This window comes from Apteryx rowi, unplaced genomic scaffold, assembly GCF_003343035.1.
Source record: "Apteryx rowi isolate R43461 unplaced genomic scaffold, aptRow1 scaffold_266, whole genome shotgun sequence".
Lineage (NCBI taxonomy): Eukaryota > Metazoa > Chordata > Aves > Apterygiformes > Apterygidae > Apteryx > Apteryx rowi.
In genome coordinates, this window is record NW_020449041.1 from 807354 (window position 1) to 827077 (window position 19724).

Consider the following 19724-nt stretch of genomic DNA (forward strand, 5'->3'; position numbering starts at 1 on the left):
CGCCCAGGCCCCGCCCCTCCTGCTGCCGAGCGCGCTTTGCCTCCCCCCATTGGCCGGCCGTGACGGCAATGGCGCGGCCTCCCCGGCGCGCAGGCGCAGCGGCCCCTGGCTCGCGGGCTCGCGCGGGTGTCCGTTGCCCCGCCCCTCCCCGCCCCCTTCCCCCCCCTCCCCAACGGCTCGCCGCGAGCCGCCGCGGCCGTTGTTGTCAGTTGCGTCTCAGAGTCGGCAGCGGCGGGCGCCGGGGCCCGGCGGAGCGGCAGCCAGCGGGGCGCGGGCAGGAGCTGCCACAGCCGCCGCCCCCGAGACCCTGCGGCCCGKCCGAGGTCCCCGCTGCTCCCGCCGGGCGCTCTGACCTTTCCCTTGCCTTCCCTTTCGAGCGCCGCGCTCCCCGGCCCCGCCGCCGCTCCCGCGGGCAGTCGTGGCGGGTGCTGCCCATGCTGGGGGCGGCGCGGGGCGCGGCGGCCCGAGGAGACGCTGCTGCCGGAGGGAGTAAGTTGCCGGCGGGGGTAGGCGGCGTTGGGCCGGGCCGGGCTGGACCGGTAAGGATGGGGCCGGCCCGGTGGGGTGTGGTGGGCTCCCTTCCTCCCCTCCCGCCGTCTTTCCGTTTCTCCTGGAGGCGGCCTCGCCCGCYGGCCTCCTCCCGACCGGCCCAATGGCGGCCTCGGCCCGGGAGGAGGCGGCGAGGGGACGTTTCCCGGCCGCCGAAGGTCGGTGTGTCGGTGCCGCCCGGGGCTTGAGGAGAGGGATTTGGGGCGGGGGAGGGGGGGAGAGGCGGGTGTTGCGGCGGGGACTCGGAGGGAGCCTCCCGTGCCCCGCGCGAGCCCTGTCCTCTGCAAGCCGTGTCGGTGCGCTGCGTTCCCACAGCAGCGGGAGCAGCGCGTGTGGGGAGGCGTGTGTGTGTGTGAGACAGGCTGCCCGCCGCGCCACTGACATCTGACCCTGCGCGTGTCCGTGTGTCCGCCCGGCTCCGTGTGCGCGCACTGCAGGGTCACCGCGGGAAAAGTGGTGGCGAGTTTGCCCCTCCGCCGCCCTGCTGCCGTCGCCAGCTCYGCCTCGTGTTTTCTGTCTCTTGGAAAAAAATAACATAAAATAAAAAATAAACAAGTAGGGCGAAATCCCTCCGGTTAGAGAATCGGTCCAGTCACGGGTGCGTTTTGGGGGAATGACAGTGCATCTTACCCCTTGGAACCAGATGCATAGCCAACAGGTTTGTTCGGAGTGCGAGCTGGTGTCTTTTCTGCTTGGAGCTGAAGCATGTCTCTGACAAAGACCGAAAGCACAGATATCCCTTGTTCTTTGACAATACTTACATTGCTTCTGTCAATATATTCGTTGTATTGAATTTACTGCCTTTAGGTCACTATAGAAATCGTTTTGATAAGTAGATATGTCCTGGAAAGGTCTCTGTGCTCTTTGCTGGGCAGGTTTTAGCACCCATATGGTTCTCCACTAGTTAAATTTATGGAAGATGACTTTTTAAAACGTTTGTTGTTGATTTGCAACCTCAGTAATAGCTAAAGGACAGATTATTATTATTATTATTTTAATACACAGACTGCATAAAGTATTGGAGAACATACACTAGGGAAAAATCCTATATTGKCCTGAGGGTGGTTGGAGACAAATGTGACCTATTTTCAAACTGGATTTTTTTTTTTATTGGTAAGTGATGCTAGAACACCTGTGAAGGAGAAAAGCTAGCAACTAAGGGAAAAAAGCTTTGCATGGGAAATGGGAATATGAAGACCTTTAGTTTTTTTGTGTAGGCACAGATAGTTTCTTACTGATCACCTTGCTTTCAAGAGCTTGTTAGGAGTAGATATGCAAAAAAGTGGTTTCCTCAATGATACCATTGCAGTTCCTGGAACAGCTAAAGTGTGACTTAGAGCCATCTAGTATGAATGAATTGCGTGCAAATCTGCTTACGCCTGCCCTCTGTAGTGCAGTCACTACTTAGTCATATAGGCTGCTTTTCGGAGTTGTTTATTATGGATGTATTTAGATCTCCAGGCTCTGGGGAAGGGCAAGTTTAATGAATCTCAGCAAAATGAATCTATATAAAACAGTGTTTACAAGCAAATGTTTTTATGTTAGAGTTAAGCAGTTCTTGGAAGACATGCACCATTAGGGAGTGGATTAATGGATGGGATTTTTTTGATAGCTTAAAKTACGTCACAGAAAGTGAAAATTCAGCTGATTATTATTTTTACTATTGCTGATACTTAGGAAAAAAAAGAATTCCGAACAAATTTACAAGACTGAACTATCATTGCTATGTAATGCAATCAAATTCTATATTGTGAAATGTTTTGAAATGTTAATGAAACTTAAATAGAATAAGCTTTGTCCCTTTTACTTCTGGTGCATGAAAAATCTGAATTTGAAAATTTCACAACAAAAAGTGAGAGGGGAAAAAATTCAGCTTTTTCTACATGTTTTTCCTGGAATATTCTAAATGCCCAGAGAACCGGTGAATGATGACACTACGTTTCAAGTGATTGGAAAAAGAAGTTAACCTAAATGCTGGAGGAGTACTTGGAAGATGAAATATCTTCTAAGACAAAAGTCTTATCTCTTTCTTTTGAAAGAATCTCTGTGGCTCACACCTGAGGCATCCAACAAAAATGGAGAAAAGGGCAGATGACATATTAAGTGAACTTACTGATGAGCTGAATTTTTTTCTGTATGCACAATTGAGAAGCAGGAAAGTACAGATCTTCTTGCTTCTTGAAATTTCTCTACAGGTTACTGATGTTCCTTATATTTGAATTTTCTTGCTACAAGACCAGTTATTTGCATGCAGTGTGGGTGGTTTGACATAGTCATTGTTCCCTTTTGCACTGCAGATTCATAGTCTATGTTCTGATTATTTTAAACAAATGGCATGTCAAGACTTCTTGATACATATTTTAAAAACAAGCATACGCTTAATATGCTATTGCAGGCAATCTTCTGCTTGCAGTAGTCACCTTCCTCATGCGCTGTTCTGACCAACCTGGTCTCTTCTCAGGCTCTTTTAATTCCATACTTTCAGTATCATGTTTGAGTAATTCTTGTGCAGTCTACACCTTCAGTGTATYATTGTAATTTTTAGTCTACTAGCAACTGTAATGCTGAACTAGTGCCTTTTTGTCTTGCTTTGTTGCCTGTCCCTCTTTCAAGGGCACACTATCCTAGTTTAGCTAGCTTTTTCCATAGAAAGCATCTCTCACAAAACTAATGCAATTCTTTTCTTGTATCTTCCCCTGTTTTCAAAAATCTGCTGAAGTGCTGTAGCTCTAAAACTTCTTGCTGAACTTTTGTCCATTTCTATTAGGTAGTGTTTCTTAATTATGTATTAAAATAAGAAAATGAGACAGTTTGCCTGGATTAGGGACACTGACTTCTGTTTATATTGCTGAACTGCAATTTATAGTGAATATACTAGTATTAAATTGCATAAACTGCTAACTTCAGTAGCGTACGAGGTTCTGCGTGTATTGCTTGCCACACTACTTTTAAATGCTTAAATGCTACATCATCTGTAAAAATGTAAAGTAGCTGTTGTTTTAAAACACATTATAATATTATGTAAGAGCTTAAGAGGATTTGAAAAACTGTATATTCACTTGCAATTCTAGGATAACTTAACCTGGCAGAATTCTAATATACATAAACTGATGAGGTCACAAATGTTAAGGACTGTTGAGGGAAAAAAGTGCTGTGTAGTCTTTAATGCTTGCAAAACGTGAAATGAAGCATGTTCAGTTCTTGAAAAACTAAATCTCAGTTGCACAGCAACCTTCTATCACAATACTGGTGCACTGATGTGCTGATTTTTACAGACTGTTTTTTACTTTTTGCTTCATATGTCATTCTGTGTTTTCTACAGCAGTTTCCTATGCAGTTACAGACTGGACCTAARCCAACTTAGCTTGAGAGATGATAGCTTAGACTTTTATAGCTTTAGTTTATATTAAAGCATGGTGAATTTCATGTTTTTTATGGTTCCTAACTAATTTAGGATGCTAGGAGTGAGGGTGAAGTATTGAAACTGATTAGCTGTGGGTTGAAATAAGTGTTGTTTCTTAAGGTTTAAGTAGTCTGTATCCTAGAGAGAAAATGTCAGTATTTCAATAGTAAGTTTAATCAAGTAAGTTCAGTACTGAATTTTTACATTATCTGAGGTGCTGTTAAACAAATTAAGCTTTATGGAATTTGAGCTGTGAGAAATTTGAGCTTGAGAAATTTAGTAGAAAATGCTGTTATTTATAATAGATGCTAACAATACCTACATTTATTTGCATCTGAATATTCATATTTGAGCCAATGTTTAACACTTTCACCTCCCTTGATACTGAATAAAGAAAATTATGTTTGTGCTTCTAGACCAAAGATATTGTTAGGTGTCACAACAGTGGATTATATCATTATTGTTAAAACATTAAGCCCCCTTGAAGTACTTGATGATTACTAGTGGAATGTTTAGTGCTCCTGATAGTGTTTTCAGTATACTCTGGTGGAGAGAAATATGGAGCTCTGCTTACCTAGGAACTGGAGGGGGAGAGGCGGTACGAAACTAGTATCATAAATGATCTGAAAATGTTAATAAATAGACTTTTGGAAATGGTGAAACAATTCTAAGATGTCATAAACAAAGAGTAGATGAGGTGATTCTTCTAAAACAGTCCAGAAGTTGATGGACAGAAGTCTGACTTGTCTGTCTTTTATAAAATGCCTGCAGTGAACTTTCTCAAAATAAAAAAAGATGTAATGTCCTGTATAAAAGATAGTTATACCATCCTGAATCAGAATAATATGACTTCTCTCTGATACGCAAAGTATCTCTTCATCAGTTTCATGTTCCTAGTTATTTTGAAAACAACAAAGAAAAGAGGAAAACATAATGGGGTTTAGAATTGTGAAGCCTTTGGGAAGCTCTTTTGATACTGCTTGTCAGCCTTTGAAAAGTAGCATCTTGGACTCAGGAGTCCAGCTACGTGAGTTATTTTTATTATATACAAAAATGACCAAAAAGCATATTGATTTCCATGATCTTTAGACTTTCCTTCTTTGGTATCAGTTCTTGCTTGGTTAGATTTATGAATATTTATAACTAAGATATCCATGTTAATTTCTTGTAGTTGATGAAAAGTGTTTCTGTCAATGAGTACTGCAGAAACACTGCAGAAATTTATTATTTCAGTTGAAACTAATTTATTATGCATTATAACATCAGTTGTCTGAACAAAGTTTTATAACTGATTTAAAGGTACAAAAAGAAAATAGTAGTAGGTATCATAAACTTTGGAGCAAGACCTTTTTAAAAATACTGTTTTATCACGTATTAACTTGCAGAAGGTAATGTAGAGGACATGATCATTTGGACAGATCTTGCATTGTTCTCTTAGCAGCTTTAGATCTTAAGTGGTCAGTATTGCTGAAGCATCTGATATGCAAACAAGGTGGTGGTGTGGGTTTTGTACATTGCTTTTCATTCAGTTACGTAACGGACTTTGAGATTAGGTATAAGAGGAAAATGGGCGCAACATGAAATTAACTGCTTTTGGAGCTGTGGCTGATGTGAAGTCTTCAAATGGTGTAAAGCTGCTGTTGAATTCTCAGACCCATAGGGTAGATTGCATTTATGTCTTGYGTAATAAGTCCTCTTAGAAATGAAAAGTGCCTTGTGAACTACAGTGATTAGCTGCATAGTTATGAAAGTATTTTATGCTTTTAAAACATTTCACAACTAGAGGCAGTTGGAACCATTGCCAGCGACGATGATGGGTTTGTCTATGGATAATAGTTTGATCACTGCTAGTGCATCTGTCTGCTTAATGGCTTTGGTGTGTATTCTGTAATCATAATCTTGTTATCACTATTGCTTTTTAATATATACTTATGTAAGTGTTGTTTCTATTTTTTTCACTCAATGAACTTTCATGAAAGAAAAAGGAAGCATGCAGTCTTGACTTAGTGAGGGATCTTGAAAGACCAATTCAGATCCAGTGGTGCTTTTTTTCACTTGACTCTATTGAAGCCTTATGAAGGTAACAGCTGTAAAGGGGAGATTCTACAACAGAGTTCTCAAACTTTAGTTGGCTTTCTGCTGATATTTTGCAAACCATTTACTGCAGCTTTGCAAACAGCGAAGCTTAAACTTAGCATGTTTGATGTGGCTGTGCTCCTCTACAAGAAAATAAGATTCTTGACACCARTTTATAGATCTAAAAGTTTGGGAGCATCATGTCTAAGACAGAACTGTGTTCTTTAATCTACTATCTCCTCCGTCTTGTATCATGTATATATATTTTTTAAATTTAGCTTTTAATGCATCAGAGTTGCCTCAAAGCCTTGTTCTTAGTTCTCAGGTCATGCGAACTCTCATAATTTTCAATTATAAAATAAGTTAGTACATTTATATTTCTCCCAAATCTATAAGAGAGAGAGATGTGTACACCCACCCACCCTTTTTATGGGTTCAGGAGCAATGTTTTATTAAGTTTATTAGCCTGCCAAATATTTCTACCTCTAGCTATTCACTGAATAATGGACCTTACAGTTGCAGCATTCTTGTTTAGTATTCTGTTTCTATTTCTGGTTTGAATCCTAAGAAGAGTTAAAGCTCTTATTGAATAGCTCTTATGCCTGCAATGCATTCTAAAATAATGAAACGTTGACCTTTGACTGCAGCCTTCACAAATGTTTAATGGATAAAGTTTATTAGGAATTGGCAGCTTCATTTTTGTCTCATACCTTTTCTAAGCAAAATTCTGAAGACTACTTAAAACTAGGGAATACCATTAAATTATGCAGGTGAATTCTTCTCTTTAGATTTGGAACATGTAGCTAATTGATAACTCTTATCTTTCTTCATCATGTTAGGTGTAGTCATGCTGAATGATAGAGAGATTCACTGATTTATCTTGACATTTCAGTAGTGACTCTGAGGTGGGCAATGCTGCTGTGAGAGCTGACGATGAGGCCTCATATGAAAATAAAAGAAAAAAGCATGTATGTCTTGAAGTCTACAATACTGTTGTACTGTGGAACTTGTCAAGAGCAGGAGAGTTGATCTTGCCGTGGGATTGTCATCAGTGAAGGCGAAGATGTGGTGCAGTCTTGCAAAGTAAAAATACAGCATCAGATAGCACTGTGGACATAAGGGCTGAGTTATAAAACCTGCCTACTTCCCCAATAAGAATGCTGCATCTGTAAAGTGTCTGGCTGTAGGGCAGGTATAGTTTGCTGTTGTCTCCTGAGTACCTTTGAATGGTACTTGTGAAGGCATAGATCACAGGAAGGCGGAGAAGAAAGGGCTTTGCTGGACTCCCCCACCTATGTGGGGAAACAAAGGGAAAATACAGGTTCTCCAGATTTTAAGTCCTATATGGTGCCTTGCGTATTCGAGGAATATTGAGTGTGCACRGAAATACACTAGTAAAATGGTAAAATCAATGTCTCTAAAAAAATACTATTTTGAGAGAGGATATATGTTAGATACTTTTGATGCAAGTGTTGCTCAGTCTTTCCTGTGCCCTACTGAGACATGTCCAATGGCAGTGCTGTGTGAGTAAGCATGCGTCTTTCAGAACACACACAATACTTCCTTTTAAATTGCACTTTTCTGACTCAGATAACCATTTCTTTGACATCATTTCTTTGACATCACTATGATGTCCAAATTACAACTTCCATGAGAACATCCCAACAAAGTGCTTACAACAGAAGTCTGAACAGTTCCCTTCTCAGAGGAAAGACCACACTAGTTTTGAGTGCGTGATATGCATTAAGCATGTATGTTCTTCACACTTCACTTGTGTGACACTTCTTGCTTCGTACCTGTTTCTAGCATGTTGGCTTTCCTTTACTTATATAAAAGGAAAGGTGATCCCAGACCCTGGCAGGAAAAGGAATTCACATATTAGTAAAGGTGCAGCATCCTCTCATATAAATAATGGCTCATCATGTCACAAAGATAGAMATGTAGATTAAACCATGAAGGTGTCTTACAGCAGGATGGCAGATAAAACATCAATAGGGAATATAGGACTAATATGAAAAAGTGTACTTGCCTTTTTAGATATATGTATTGGTTTTGATRTTTCCTTCAATATACTCTTGGATTCTAGCAATTCGTATAAATGGCTTCCTGAGTCAAAGACTGTTCCTGAATCTCTGTGATCAGTATGTGTAAAATTTTGGTGTACTGATTTCAGGGAGAGTAGCAGCACAAGACTTACTTTCAACATATAATTACTTAGTAAATAAATAATTAATACCGATGTTGTATATCATCTGAGGCACAGGAGACCAAAAGGTGGGACAGGATGAAATTCATTTACTCTATCTTGGATGTGTGCTATGTGTACATCTCTCTGAACTAGTCATCCTGAACTCCTGTTACAGAAAATGAAAACATATGTGCTTTTAAGAAATGATTGATTTTATCTATTTAGCTATCTGCTTTAGGGTGTGATTCCTTTCATTGTAGGCTTCTTCTTGTGTTGACTGAATCTCCATTTATCATGAAGGGAGACAGGAATGGTTAGCTGTCTGTAGCGAGATGAATCCAGCTCAAGATTACTTCAGATTTCATGTTTGTTAGCCCAATAATGCAGGGAAGCTTTTTGTACTGATAGTATTATAACTTTTGTTGAAACAAGACATTGAATCTTCATTTTCTACAGTACGAAACTAATACAGAAATTAAGGTAAGATGAACTAGGCTGATATTATACATCATGTATAATCTAATTGAAGCTTTATGGACGGGGTGAATTGCTTAAGGAAGAAGTAGTGTCTCTGAAATGTGCTATTTTTCTAAACAGAGTGTATTGGAGATCTGTTCACCCATCTCTTAGAGATTGTTGAATCATAGTACTGTTAAACATCTTAAGATGCACGTGATATTACAGAACTGCCTCTGCAGGTCTCTGCTTTGAGGGAAAAAAAAAAAGCTGTTCACAGTAGTATATGAGATTTTTTTTATGGTAGGAAGGGTCTGTTCGGAATCTATTTATTGGTAAATGTCTGCATTGCATAAAATGAGTATCAGGAGTGTAGCTGAATGCTGGTATAGTTAGGGAAAGCTTTATTCTGGAAACCATAATTACACACAGGGATTAAATGCTGCTAATGGTTAGTAAAGCTCACCAGCTAGAAAACCCAAACTCACTAATGCTGAAAAATGAGCTCATAAAAGACTAGAGATGATGTGAATTAAAGGAAATGCAAGTAAACATTTTCTGTGTACAACAATATAACTGGCTCTTGCATCTTCTTCCTCAGGCTGTAGTTCAGTTTGTTGCCAAAGTGTGGCCTGTTGAAGTTCTGGTTCATGATTCTGTCATGTGCTACAGTTTGCAGCTCCCTCAGTTGTGCTGGTAAAGCTGTTCAAGTTCATATTGTAAATCGSATCATTTCAGTGATTAAAACTAACCCTGTTTGGGGGGTGATGGTAGTAGTTGTGTTAAATCTGGAAGCTTTTGGTGATTCAGTTTACAATTATCCCCAAAAGCTTTACTGGTGTAACTAAGGAGACAATGAACTGCGCAGGAGGGGTCACAGAGAGGCAGGAGGTGACAAACTGGTTTCTGCTCTGAAGCTAGTACCTTGTGAAACTGAACACTTAGGTGATCCTTAAATGCTTTCAAAGTTTTGCTTTCTTCATAGTGAGAAATTGAGAAGAAGAAATTACTTGTCTTCTCTGGCAGGGTAATGCTAGTGCTAAAAAGAAAATCTAGATTTCCAGTTAGTGCTCTGAAAAGTATTAATGTAGTAACTGCATTTTTTTTAAACCAACATATTTAAATTGTAATCAAGGTTTGTATATTTGCACTATGACAGTTTTGCATCCATTTCCTACTAATGAACAATTCTTACTTGTGGTATGTTCACTTCAGACTATGTATATATCCAAGATCCTTGTGTTTAGCTTTAAAGATTTATTTTAAAACCACAGAATTAAAAGTTAGTTGGTCTGTTATTGAGGAAGCTCTAAGTTAAACTATTAATGAATCTGCATTCATTTTATTTCAGGTAATGGGGCTGCAACATTAATAAGTGTAGTTCATCTTCCATTTCTGTGAGCTTTTATCCTATTGATTGCTGTTTGACTTATTTCTCAGGGGCTTAAGCATAGCTGATTTTTCCTGGAGTTTTGTTGACAGGTTGATGTTTGTGTATACTGTCATCTAGAAATAAATCTCATGTTGAGTTTATATAAAGATGGTTGAAAATGTGCCAAGTGAACAAATAATTATGTATAAATCCCTTCCTTGCAGCTGAGTGTTGTAGATACTTAAATTCAGACAAATTATGTTCTGTTACATCTCTTTGGGTTTACTCTCTCCCCTTTCTCTGCCAGGGACGTAATCTTTTCCTAGAATTTGGAGAAAAGCTAAGTCAAAAGGGACTGAGGTCTTTTTACCTCAGTCATTCTTACTACTTCCAATACCAAAACCTAGGTTGGTGTGCCACACACTAAGAAAGCTCTGTTTTGAGTGTGTGCAAGTGTTGTTTTTGAATCTGGAACTTAACAGAAAATGTCTGTTAAAGCTGCGATTCCTGAGGGAGTAAAGGAGTTCCATGACCTGGCCAGACTTGTGGGATGGGATGAATTCTTGTGAATAGAGGTTTAAGTCTTGAATGTGACTTATTACTCAACAGAGAAACAGTCTGTGAAAAGTTGAGTGCTGGAGTTTGTGCTGTTGGCAGCTTGTATTGCAGAATGGCTGCTAACTATTTTGACACTTTTTTTTTACTGCTTTAAGGGGCCTAAAAAAGATCAATTTAGCATGGAATATTGAATATAGGATTCATTATGGGCAAAAACATATTTGTGGGTATAGGCTATGCCTAGTAGCAGTTAAAAATGATCGTCTCTGATTGTAGTGTTTTTTGTTTTGTGTTTTTTTTTGTTTGTTTGTTTAATAGAAGCAATGAAGGATCTGGTTAGGGTGCTGTGGAGATGGCAGTTCTTTAAAGCACTTTTTTGGAAAATACTTGCAATTCATTTAGGATTCAGACTCTGTAGTCTCATAACTGGATGGGGCACAGCTGATGAATAGTTTACTGCTTCATACAGATTAAGGGTAGGCAGTTTATGTATGTTCATGGATTACTTTTTCTTTAGCCTGCATTGTAGGGATTAGGTCAGTATGATGGAATACTGTAAACTATAATAAATAATTATGAAAGCATTGTGTCAGTTCTCAGTAGTAGTCAAAAAGAAAATTGACATAAAGAAATATAGAACAAACAGAATATTATGTTTGAATATTTATATATTAAGAATATGTATATATTATAATATAAAATATCAGCACATTGTGTATGTATATCTTGAATGAAGTGTATGCTATTGGTCTCCTCTTCCTCAATTTCAAAGGAAGTATAGTTGAACTGGAAATATGTAGAGAAAAGTGAGAAGAATGCTGAAAGATATGGAATAACCTCTGTACAAGGAGTGACAGACTAGAGCTTGAACCAAGTTGTTATACTGAAGAGAGAGAGGAAGGAGACAGTAAAATCATGAGTCACTTGAGGCAAGGTAAATAGGGTCTGATAATTCTTGTTTTGGAACAGGCAGTAGATGAGAAGATGCATGTACTATCAGGAGGTCCAAAACAAGAGGAAGTGATTCTTCTCATACACATAGTTAAGCTATGAAACTCCTTGTTGCAGGATGTTCTTGACACTAAAAATTTGTATGGGTTAATAAAGCTGCACAGTTTCATAGGGGGGAAAAAAAATCCATCAAGGGTTGTTAAACACAAAGTCACTGTCCTCTGATGCAAAGAAGCACGAGCCTGTTGAAGCTTGAACCTGTTAAAAGATAAGGAGGGATTCATTATGTATTGTTACATTTGCCATTTCCCTATGCTCTTCCCTATGCATCCTCTAATGGTCACTTGCCAGGTAGAATATTGKTCTAGGTGGGCCTTTGATCTAATGTGGTATGTTCTTGTCTAGTTTGGTACTTTCTGGAATAATAATGAGATAGTATTGCATGGTTATTCGGAGAGGTGGGGAAACATGTAAGACCAGCAGTAGGGGCGTTGTCAGGAAACATACATGCCAGCCCCACTGAAGCTTCAGTCCTTTGTAGTTCTACAACTCTTGTGTGTAGAGCAACCCTTGGTGTGCAATTTTAATACTATATGTGAAAGCCAGTTGCTAAAATATGAAGAGCTTGCTTCTGAATAAGTACAGAATCAGTCTCCCAGAACCAGCAGCCTCTCTCTGCCTGATACGAAATTGTCCAACCAGAGGAGGCTCTTCTATGTACATTACTCTTGCACTGTATTGGACCAGCATCTGCCTAGAGGTTCCTTTAGACTTAAGTATGAGGAGTTGTTTGGAGCACTGGTATGAAAACTGCTTGTTGCTTCTCTTCAGTCCCCTTTCAGGTATCTCTGAAATATTTTTCCTCCTCCTCTGAATTGTAGTTGCTTCCTTTCTCCCTTCCTGTTTGTCCAGTAAACCCACTTAGCTAGATGGGCACAAGGAAGACTGAGAAGGAATCTGTGCTGGYTGGGTGGTTATTGGAAGAGTAATAGGTATTTTTGAGGAGAATTCTGGAGGCACAATTACCAAATATAGTATGGGTTTTAGTTGTGACTTACGCATCTATGCAGTACGTACTGCAGTATGTGGTATGTATCTGTGCAGTGCTTTACCTTCCTACATGTATGAGAACAGAATTATTTGGGGTTGAGAGTATATCATATACTTGGTGTGTCTTAGAGGAAATGTGTGAATGATTTGAAAAATAGGTTTGTTTTGCTTTTCCAGTGGAAGGTTCTGGATTTGAAAGGCTATGTCCTAAGTTTGCTAGCAAGCTCTTCGTTTTTTGACTGTTTCTTTTAAGCTTTGGTCATTTTCATTCTAATTTTATGGGCATGTGTTTCCCTAGTGTAACTTGCCTAGCCAAATCCAAAATAACTTTTCAAGAAAGATTTTTCTCTAAGTTTATAGTATATATTAATGACTTCTCAGTGCCAAATTTTGATACTATCATATCTACTAATGAAATGGACTGTTTTTTTGGAAGATTTTTCGGAAGATTTTTCGGAAGTATCGTGCTTCATAGCTGACTGAACGGGTGCAGTTAAAAAAGAAAAAAACCCAGCACCCCCCCCAACCCCCCCAAACAATTAAGTTGTTTTTTCTTTCTTTCTAAAGCTTGCTTTTTCTAAAGGAACAAAGTTTTTGTAATTGCCCCTATCCTATTCCTTGGCCAACTTGTGAGGTTTCAGAAGTTGATTATCTCATTCAAATTTTATAGGGGTGGAGGTCTCAAACTGAACTCCTACAGACTTTTTGGAAATAGACAGCTGGATAGAGAAGAAGTTATATCATGGCTCCAGCTGAGAGAAGCAGTAAGGTGAGCTTGTTAAACATCAGAGAATCCTCATAGGACCCCAGCCTTGTAACTGAATCCATATGAAACCTGGTTCATTAGTTTTACTGCTTGTGAAATAACTTGTTTAGCAGGGAGTGTTTTTAATCTAATGCTTACATTTCAGCTTGAGAATAACTAATGTAAGGGGACTATTTGTTTGCCAGGCTCCTTTTCAAAGCTTTTCTTTTTGAAGTTCAGTTTTGAAACTGAGAAAACATATTCTAAAGAGTTATTTTTTCTGCTTTTTATTTAGCTGGCAATAAGCCATCTAATTTTCATACCTCTAGCTGCTTTGTACTCAAGGTAGGAGGAATGGTTAGCTTTTTTGATAACTACAGGTTGTTAGTAAACTCAGATTCAAGTTAAAGATGCAGGAAAAGTTTTGGGGAAGTTGTTTGTGTGAAGTAAAATGGCAAGTAGGCATCAGACCTTCACAAACAGGTTTGAATATGACCATTTTGTACATCGGTCCTTGCTTGCTTAAATGCTAAATTAATTGGCAAGCAGAAGTTCAGCACAAATAAGCTGAACTCTTGAGTTCTCTCTCTTCATTACCATGTTTCTTCCCCTTCCCCTGACTCATTCCCAGAACCGCTGAACATAACGCAGCCTGGATGCAAACTTTTTATCACCAGTTTTTATAATTGCAGTCAAAATATTTAACAAAATGTTTTTATTTAGCACTGAGAGCACATCCAACCCAAATGTTTCATTACAGCCTATAGAGCTTTGTTTTTGTTGTAATTACAGTATTGATTAACTATGCTTAAATTTACCAGAGTAACAAAATGAAATCTTGTATGTCAGTCTGACCTGTGCTAAACAGGAAGCTGTTAAAAGGGCGAAGATAAAAGTCCAAAGTCATGCACTCAGAACTTTGTATTACAAGAGAACAGTTTCCTGCTGCAACGTAAAATTGGATGCCAGAAAATCTAAGTTAAACTGAGCATGTTCCTCCTGTCAATGTTATGTGCTGCCCAGCTGATTTCTAAAGTAGCTGGAAATCCTGTGGCTTTCATCTTTAGCAATAGTTTTTCGTAGCGCTGATTTCTCAAGTGTTACTTGCGAGGCTTCTAACTCAAGAACATGAAGATAATCTAGTTTCAGAAGAATTTTCATTGCTGCGCTGTTGAAATTCACTTTCTTCAGGCACACTGATAATATGGTTTCAGATAGCTACTGGTCACCACACCATTGCTTATCAAACCCTTTTCAAAACACTCTTGAAGAATTTTGTAAGTAGTCTATAGTAATGTGTTAATGTAACTTCAGGAGAATTACAGGTTGTTAATTTTGCTTATTTTACACAAATATATAATTTTGTCTCTTATTTTTAGGTATGCTTGGTCATGACAATGGATTATTTATTTGCATCAGATACTCTTATATGAAAAGATCACGATTCCAAAGAGTTTAAACGTTATTTCATCTCCTGAAACAGTATGGCAGGCTTCAAACGAGGATATGATGGAAAAATTGCAGGATTGTACGACTTGGATAAAACTTTGGGCAGAGGTCATTTTGCTGTGGTCAAACTTGCTCGACACGTCTTTACAGGTGAAAAAGTAGCAGTAAAAGTAATTGATAAGACCAAGCTGGACACTCTAGCCACTGGACATCTTTTCCAAGAAGTCAGATGCATGAAACTTGTACAGCATCCCAATATTGTACGGCTGTATGAAGTGATTGACACCCAGACTAAGCTTTATCTTATCCTAGAGCTAGGTGATGGAGGAGATATGTTTGATTACATCATGAAACATGAAGAAGGTCTGAATGAGGATCTGGCAAAAAAATATTTTGCTCAGATAGTTCATGCTATATCCTACTGCCATAAACTGCATGTAGTTCATAGAGACTTAAAACCAGAGAATGTGGTCTTCTTTGAAAAACAAGGACTTGTGAAATTGACTGATTTCGGCTTCAGCAACAAATTTCAGCCTGGAAAGAAGCTCACCACAAGTTGTGGATCTCTTGCATATTCTGCTCCTGAGATTTTACTTGGGGATGAATATGATGCACCAGCAGTGGGTAAGTCCTCTTTGTGTTCAACCAGTAGTCTAAGTTTAAGTACCATGATGTTGTACCACTTTGTTTTCCCTTTCAACATAACGCCATATGTGGAAGCCAGCTAATCGGCAAGAAGTAATACTATAAGCTGAAAGTTACTGAACAGCTTTATTTGAATGAAGAAATATTAAAAAATTGTCAAAAATGCTTAAAGTTTTTATTTTATATGGAATGATGTGATCATATTCATTATAAATAATTATGGTAACTTTATTAACGCGAGGGTGAATGCAATTGCATATATTCATACTTGCTTTGTTAGAAAATCCATCGCTTTTTCAGAATTTTTTTTTTTAATATATATAAAGTGATTCTTTTGTGTTTAGTTTGGCCAATAAGAATGACATTTACATTTTGAGCCCGGGCTGCTTACGTATTCTGCTCAAAGGTGGTAGAAATCCARTTTTTAATGGATGCTGTTTTAGTTTCTTCTCTCCTCCTGTGATAGCTAAGGAAAGCTTTTAACTCCCTCTTCTCCCTCTGTCTTGCTCATCTGGGAATCTGAAAGTGGGTGTGAGGTTTCCAGTTGTTCTCATATTTAAAAGGTGAGGGAGACAGTAATATGCAAGTTAGCTTTCATGTTTCCAGCTGGAAAGGTGGTGTGTGGTAGACAGGCTGATAAAGATAATTCTTACTCTTCTGTTAGATCTACGGCATATACTATTAGAAGTAATTTAGAGTGTGGGATTTTTTTGTTTTTGTTTTAATAGCTGTCAAAGCTGTTGGTAGAGTCACTGAATACTGGCCTGTGGTCATACAGGTTGCCCATATCTGTTAGTTGAAGTAGAATTCACTTTTCGTATGTTTACATGACAACAGATTTAGGTATGTATAATTCTAATTGATGCTTTAAAAATAGCTAATTGTAGTCAAAATTCCTTGCTCTTATGTACCTGGTATCTAATAGTTTATTCTTTTACAACGCGCAGTAGGACTCTGTACRCAGCCATGCATGTATTCTGGTACAGTTACAGTAATGGCTGTAGTGGTGATAGATAAAACTTGAGACCGACTTGGAGCTTGCCTAACTCTTTTTCTTTGGGTGGGGGAAGGAGGAGGGGGACTTAATAAAAGTGCTCATTTACCTGAGATAAAGGCTCGGCTTACTTTGTATGCTGGCAAGGTACTTGTGCATATTGTAGAACTAACAATCTTGCTTTATTTTTAATATAGATATTTTTAGTGATTAGATGTTATGGTCTTTGTTTAAATTGTCACTTTATGGATTCTAACTTTGAATAGTTATTTTACTAGGAGTTCTCTAAACTTGAAAGTACTTCCTAAAATGTGCTATAATTAGGAATGTTAGATGTCTGTCATTTGTCTCTTTGCTTATCCATGCTGATGCTACAGTGATGTTTGACATAGTGATTTCTACTTAGAGTCAACTGTTCTAGATAAGTTGTTTCTGGTTTTATCAGTGACAAACTAGAGATCCCAAATCCTGGGCTCTTCTGTGTAAGAGTACCTCTTTATGAGAATTTCCTGAAGTCTGGATCTACCTGATTGTAGTGGCCTCTGAGACTAGATGCGAAAATGTTAAATAATCTGTAAACTGCCTTCTATGAATTACTACTTAAAAAAGGAAGTGCTGTAGCAGTCCAATTTTGGAGGATGAGCAAAAAAACTGAAACATTGAGACTGTTGCCCAGATTCTTGGAAGAAGGCGGATATGAGGTGATTACTTTATTAGGGGAGAGGGGCCATTATGAGCACAACAGTATGTACRAATATAAGGAGAGAAGATAAATTAACCTCTCTAAGCAGTAGGTGAGAACAGTTAAGACAAGGAAGAGAGGAACTTAGGAGGAGTGGTAACTCAGAATCAGTTCGAGGCTTTTGAAGATCTGAACAAGATATGGAAGCTTGGGATGCTACTTCTAAGTAGTCATCTTCTGATTTTATTGCTGTTTTAGTCATAATTTTTGACACTGCATTTCATACTTCTTTATGATCTATGATCTACGTTCTGTTGTGGCTTTGCATTACTTTGAAAGAAAAGTTATCACTAATGTAGAATAAATGGTAACTGCAGTGGTGCTTTATGATATCTACATATTGCTTCATCTATCAGTAGAAAGAGACTTAAGATTTGTCGGAGTGCATCTTAGAGAAAACTAATATGGATGATTTTATTTTGCAAGGATTACTTTTAGAAATAGTAAAATAGTATAATTTTCTTGGCCAGTTCTGTATGTGAGGGTAATGCCTGTAATAGGGAAATGTTAGGGCTTGTCTGAGGAAGATACAGTTTTGCTATTTTGTTTTGAAAGATGYCTTTCTCTACTTATCTTGCAGAGCTAAATTGAAGAGTGGTTTGAATCTGACTTTAGTCTAAAAGCTTTGATYACGTGGTCCAAATTAAATTCTATAGTTAAAAAGCAGACTTTGCACCTCTTTATGCTGCCGCTATTCTTACATTTATCATTTAAAATGTTTCTTATAAGACTATGTAAATTTTTAAATGATCGTATTAGAAGCAAATGGTTGAATGAATTAATAGAAGAGGTATCTAGCCATGTGGCTGGCGTAGAGTGGGTTGATGTGGATAGTAGAAAAGCTTACCAGAAAAAGAATTTCTTCCAGCTTCTGGTTAAAGATGGTAGCTAAGCTCTTTTTCCCGGTATATTTAAAAAAGCAAAAACTAACTACTGATGTTTATTTCCCCAGTGCAMAGTCTCAGTTGCTGGATACTAGGACTCTTCCTTAGCCTGGTGGGCAGATTGCAATGCTTGTGTTCAAATGTTGATAGTGACCCAGTTTTCATCACTTTGTAGTGCAATACAAAATTTTAACATGTAATGTACTGTCAGTACAGTAGTTAGAGTTAAAATATAACAAAGTTTACTATGAGTTGCCAGTAAGATAATATGTCCTTGAATAGTCAGGATTTTCCCCTCTAACTATGAATAAAAGGTAAGATGTACCATGCAAAGACTTTTTTTTTTTTTTTTAATGCAAAGATTGTGAAAGAAGAAAAATATCTTCCAGGGTTTTCTCTAAACCCTTCCAACAAGCAAGAAGTAAGCTTGTGAAAACCTTTCTTAACCTTTGAAGATAAACTTTCATGCTTAGATAAGGTCATGTGTAGATTACAAGTTTGTATAAATTCAGAACTAGACATACTTTTTTAAAAGAAAAAAGTTACCTCAGAGATAAAATGCAGAGTTAATTGTGCACAATGTCTTTATATAGCCTGAAATAGTGGCAAAGTGCTTTGAACTCATTCAGCTGTTGGCTGAGTATGGCTTTTAACATTACAAGATTAATAACTGACATCGGCAAAGATATTTTGCCAGTGGGGTGAAATTACATTATAGCTGAGCCAATCTAAAAGCAAGCTGCTGCTGAGAAAAGAGGTTATACTTTCTCTTGTGTGACTGCATGGTCCTGCCCCTCTGTGAGCATCTGACCACTTGATAAATCAATTTAAAATGCCAAAATAAAAAAAGGACTGCCCCATTTATACTCTGCTCATTTGAAGGTAAATTTGCAGTCATGATAATCTTAAAAGAAAGATCCTTTTGCATTTATCCAAATTTGTCATTATATTAACAAAAAAAAGCAAGAATAATTGATCAGTATCTAAAACTGGTTTKTTTTTTGCCATAGATTTCTGCCACAGAAATGGCTTTTCTGATGTCTTATGAACAATGTTAGAATGAGTACATAAAGGAAAAGACTGTTTACATTTTCTTTCCACAAAGAACTGATATATACAGGACAAGTCTTTTAAGTTATATGCTTAATAAACATTATGGTGAAGCTTGCTTTATCAAAAACTGTTTCAGCTAATTTAGAGATCAGTCTTCTCTTTGTGATGCTACTTAAAGGTTTTCACACTTGAATAGACTAGTTAATTTAGCTCTGTCATTTCCTTTTGTGTTTAAGGTTACAGTTAAAATGGTACAAGAAGAAAATTGGGCAATGGTTATATTTCCCAGGGCTTTTTGAAAAGCTGAGCAAGTTAGCTAATGAGAAGTTTTGTCAGTTGTAGTTTCCCATGTTGTTTTTGCACTTAATTAAAATTTGTTCTAGTCAGAGGAAAGTGAGAGGGGACTGTTCTTGGATATAAAGTTAATCTTAGTCCCATAAATTAAATGGACATACCATTTTAGGTCAGACCAGAGTTCAGTCTAGACCAGTGGTCTAATTCATCCATCTCTAGCAGTGTTCAGAGGTAGGTAACTACAGAAGAGAGAGAATAGAGCATGCATTTGGTAATACTTTTCTTTCATTGTTCTGCCAGCATCAACAGAGAATG

The 19724-nt window shown here is 38.2% G+C and overlaps 1 protein-coding gene across 4 annotated transcripts in view; it reads left to right on the plus strand.

Moving 5' to 3' along the window:
• Positions 1-242: 242 nt before the first annotated feature.
• The window catches only part of SNRK (SNF related kinase), a 44396-nt gene continuing 24914 nt past the window's right edge, over positions 243-19724 (plus strand). Inside the window, exons 1-3 of one of the 4 annotated variants that reach the window (XM_026068003.1) lie at positions 243-489; positions 13274-13372; positions 14728-15421. In XM_026068003.1, the coding sequence (XP_025923788.1) occupies positions 14833-15421 (589 nt within the window). In that variant the 5' untranslated portion in view covers positions 243-489; positions 13274-13372; positions 14728-14832. Of the gene's footprint in view, positions 540-13273; positions 13373-14727; positions 15422-19724 lie in introns of all 4 variants that reach the window. The other 3 variants (XM_026068002.1, XM_026068005.1, XM_026068006.1) reach the window with 3 other exon arrangements.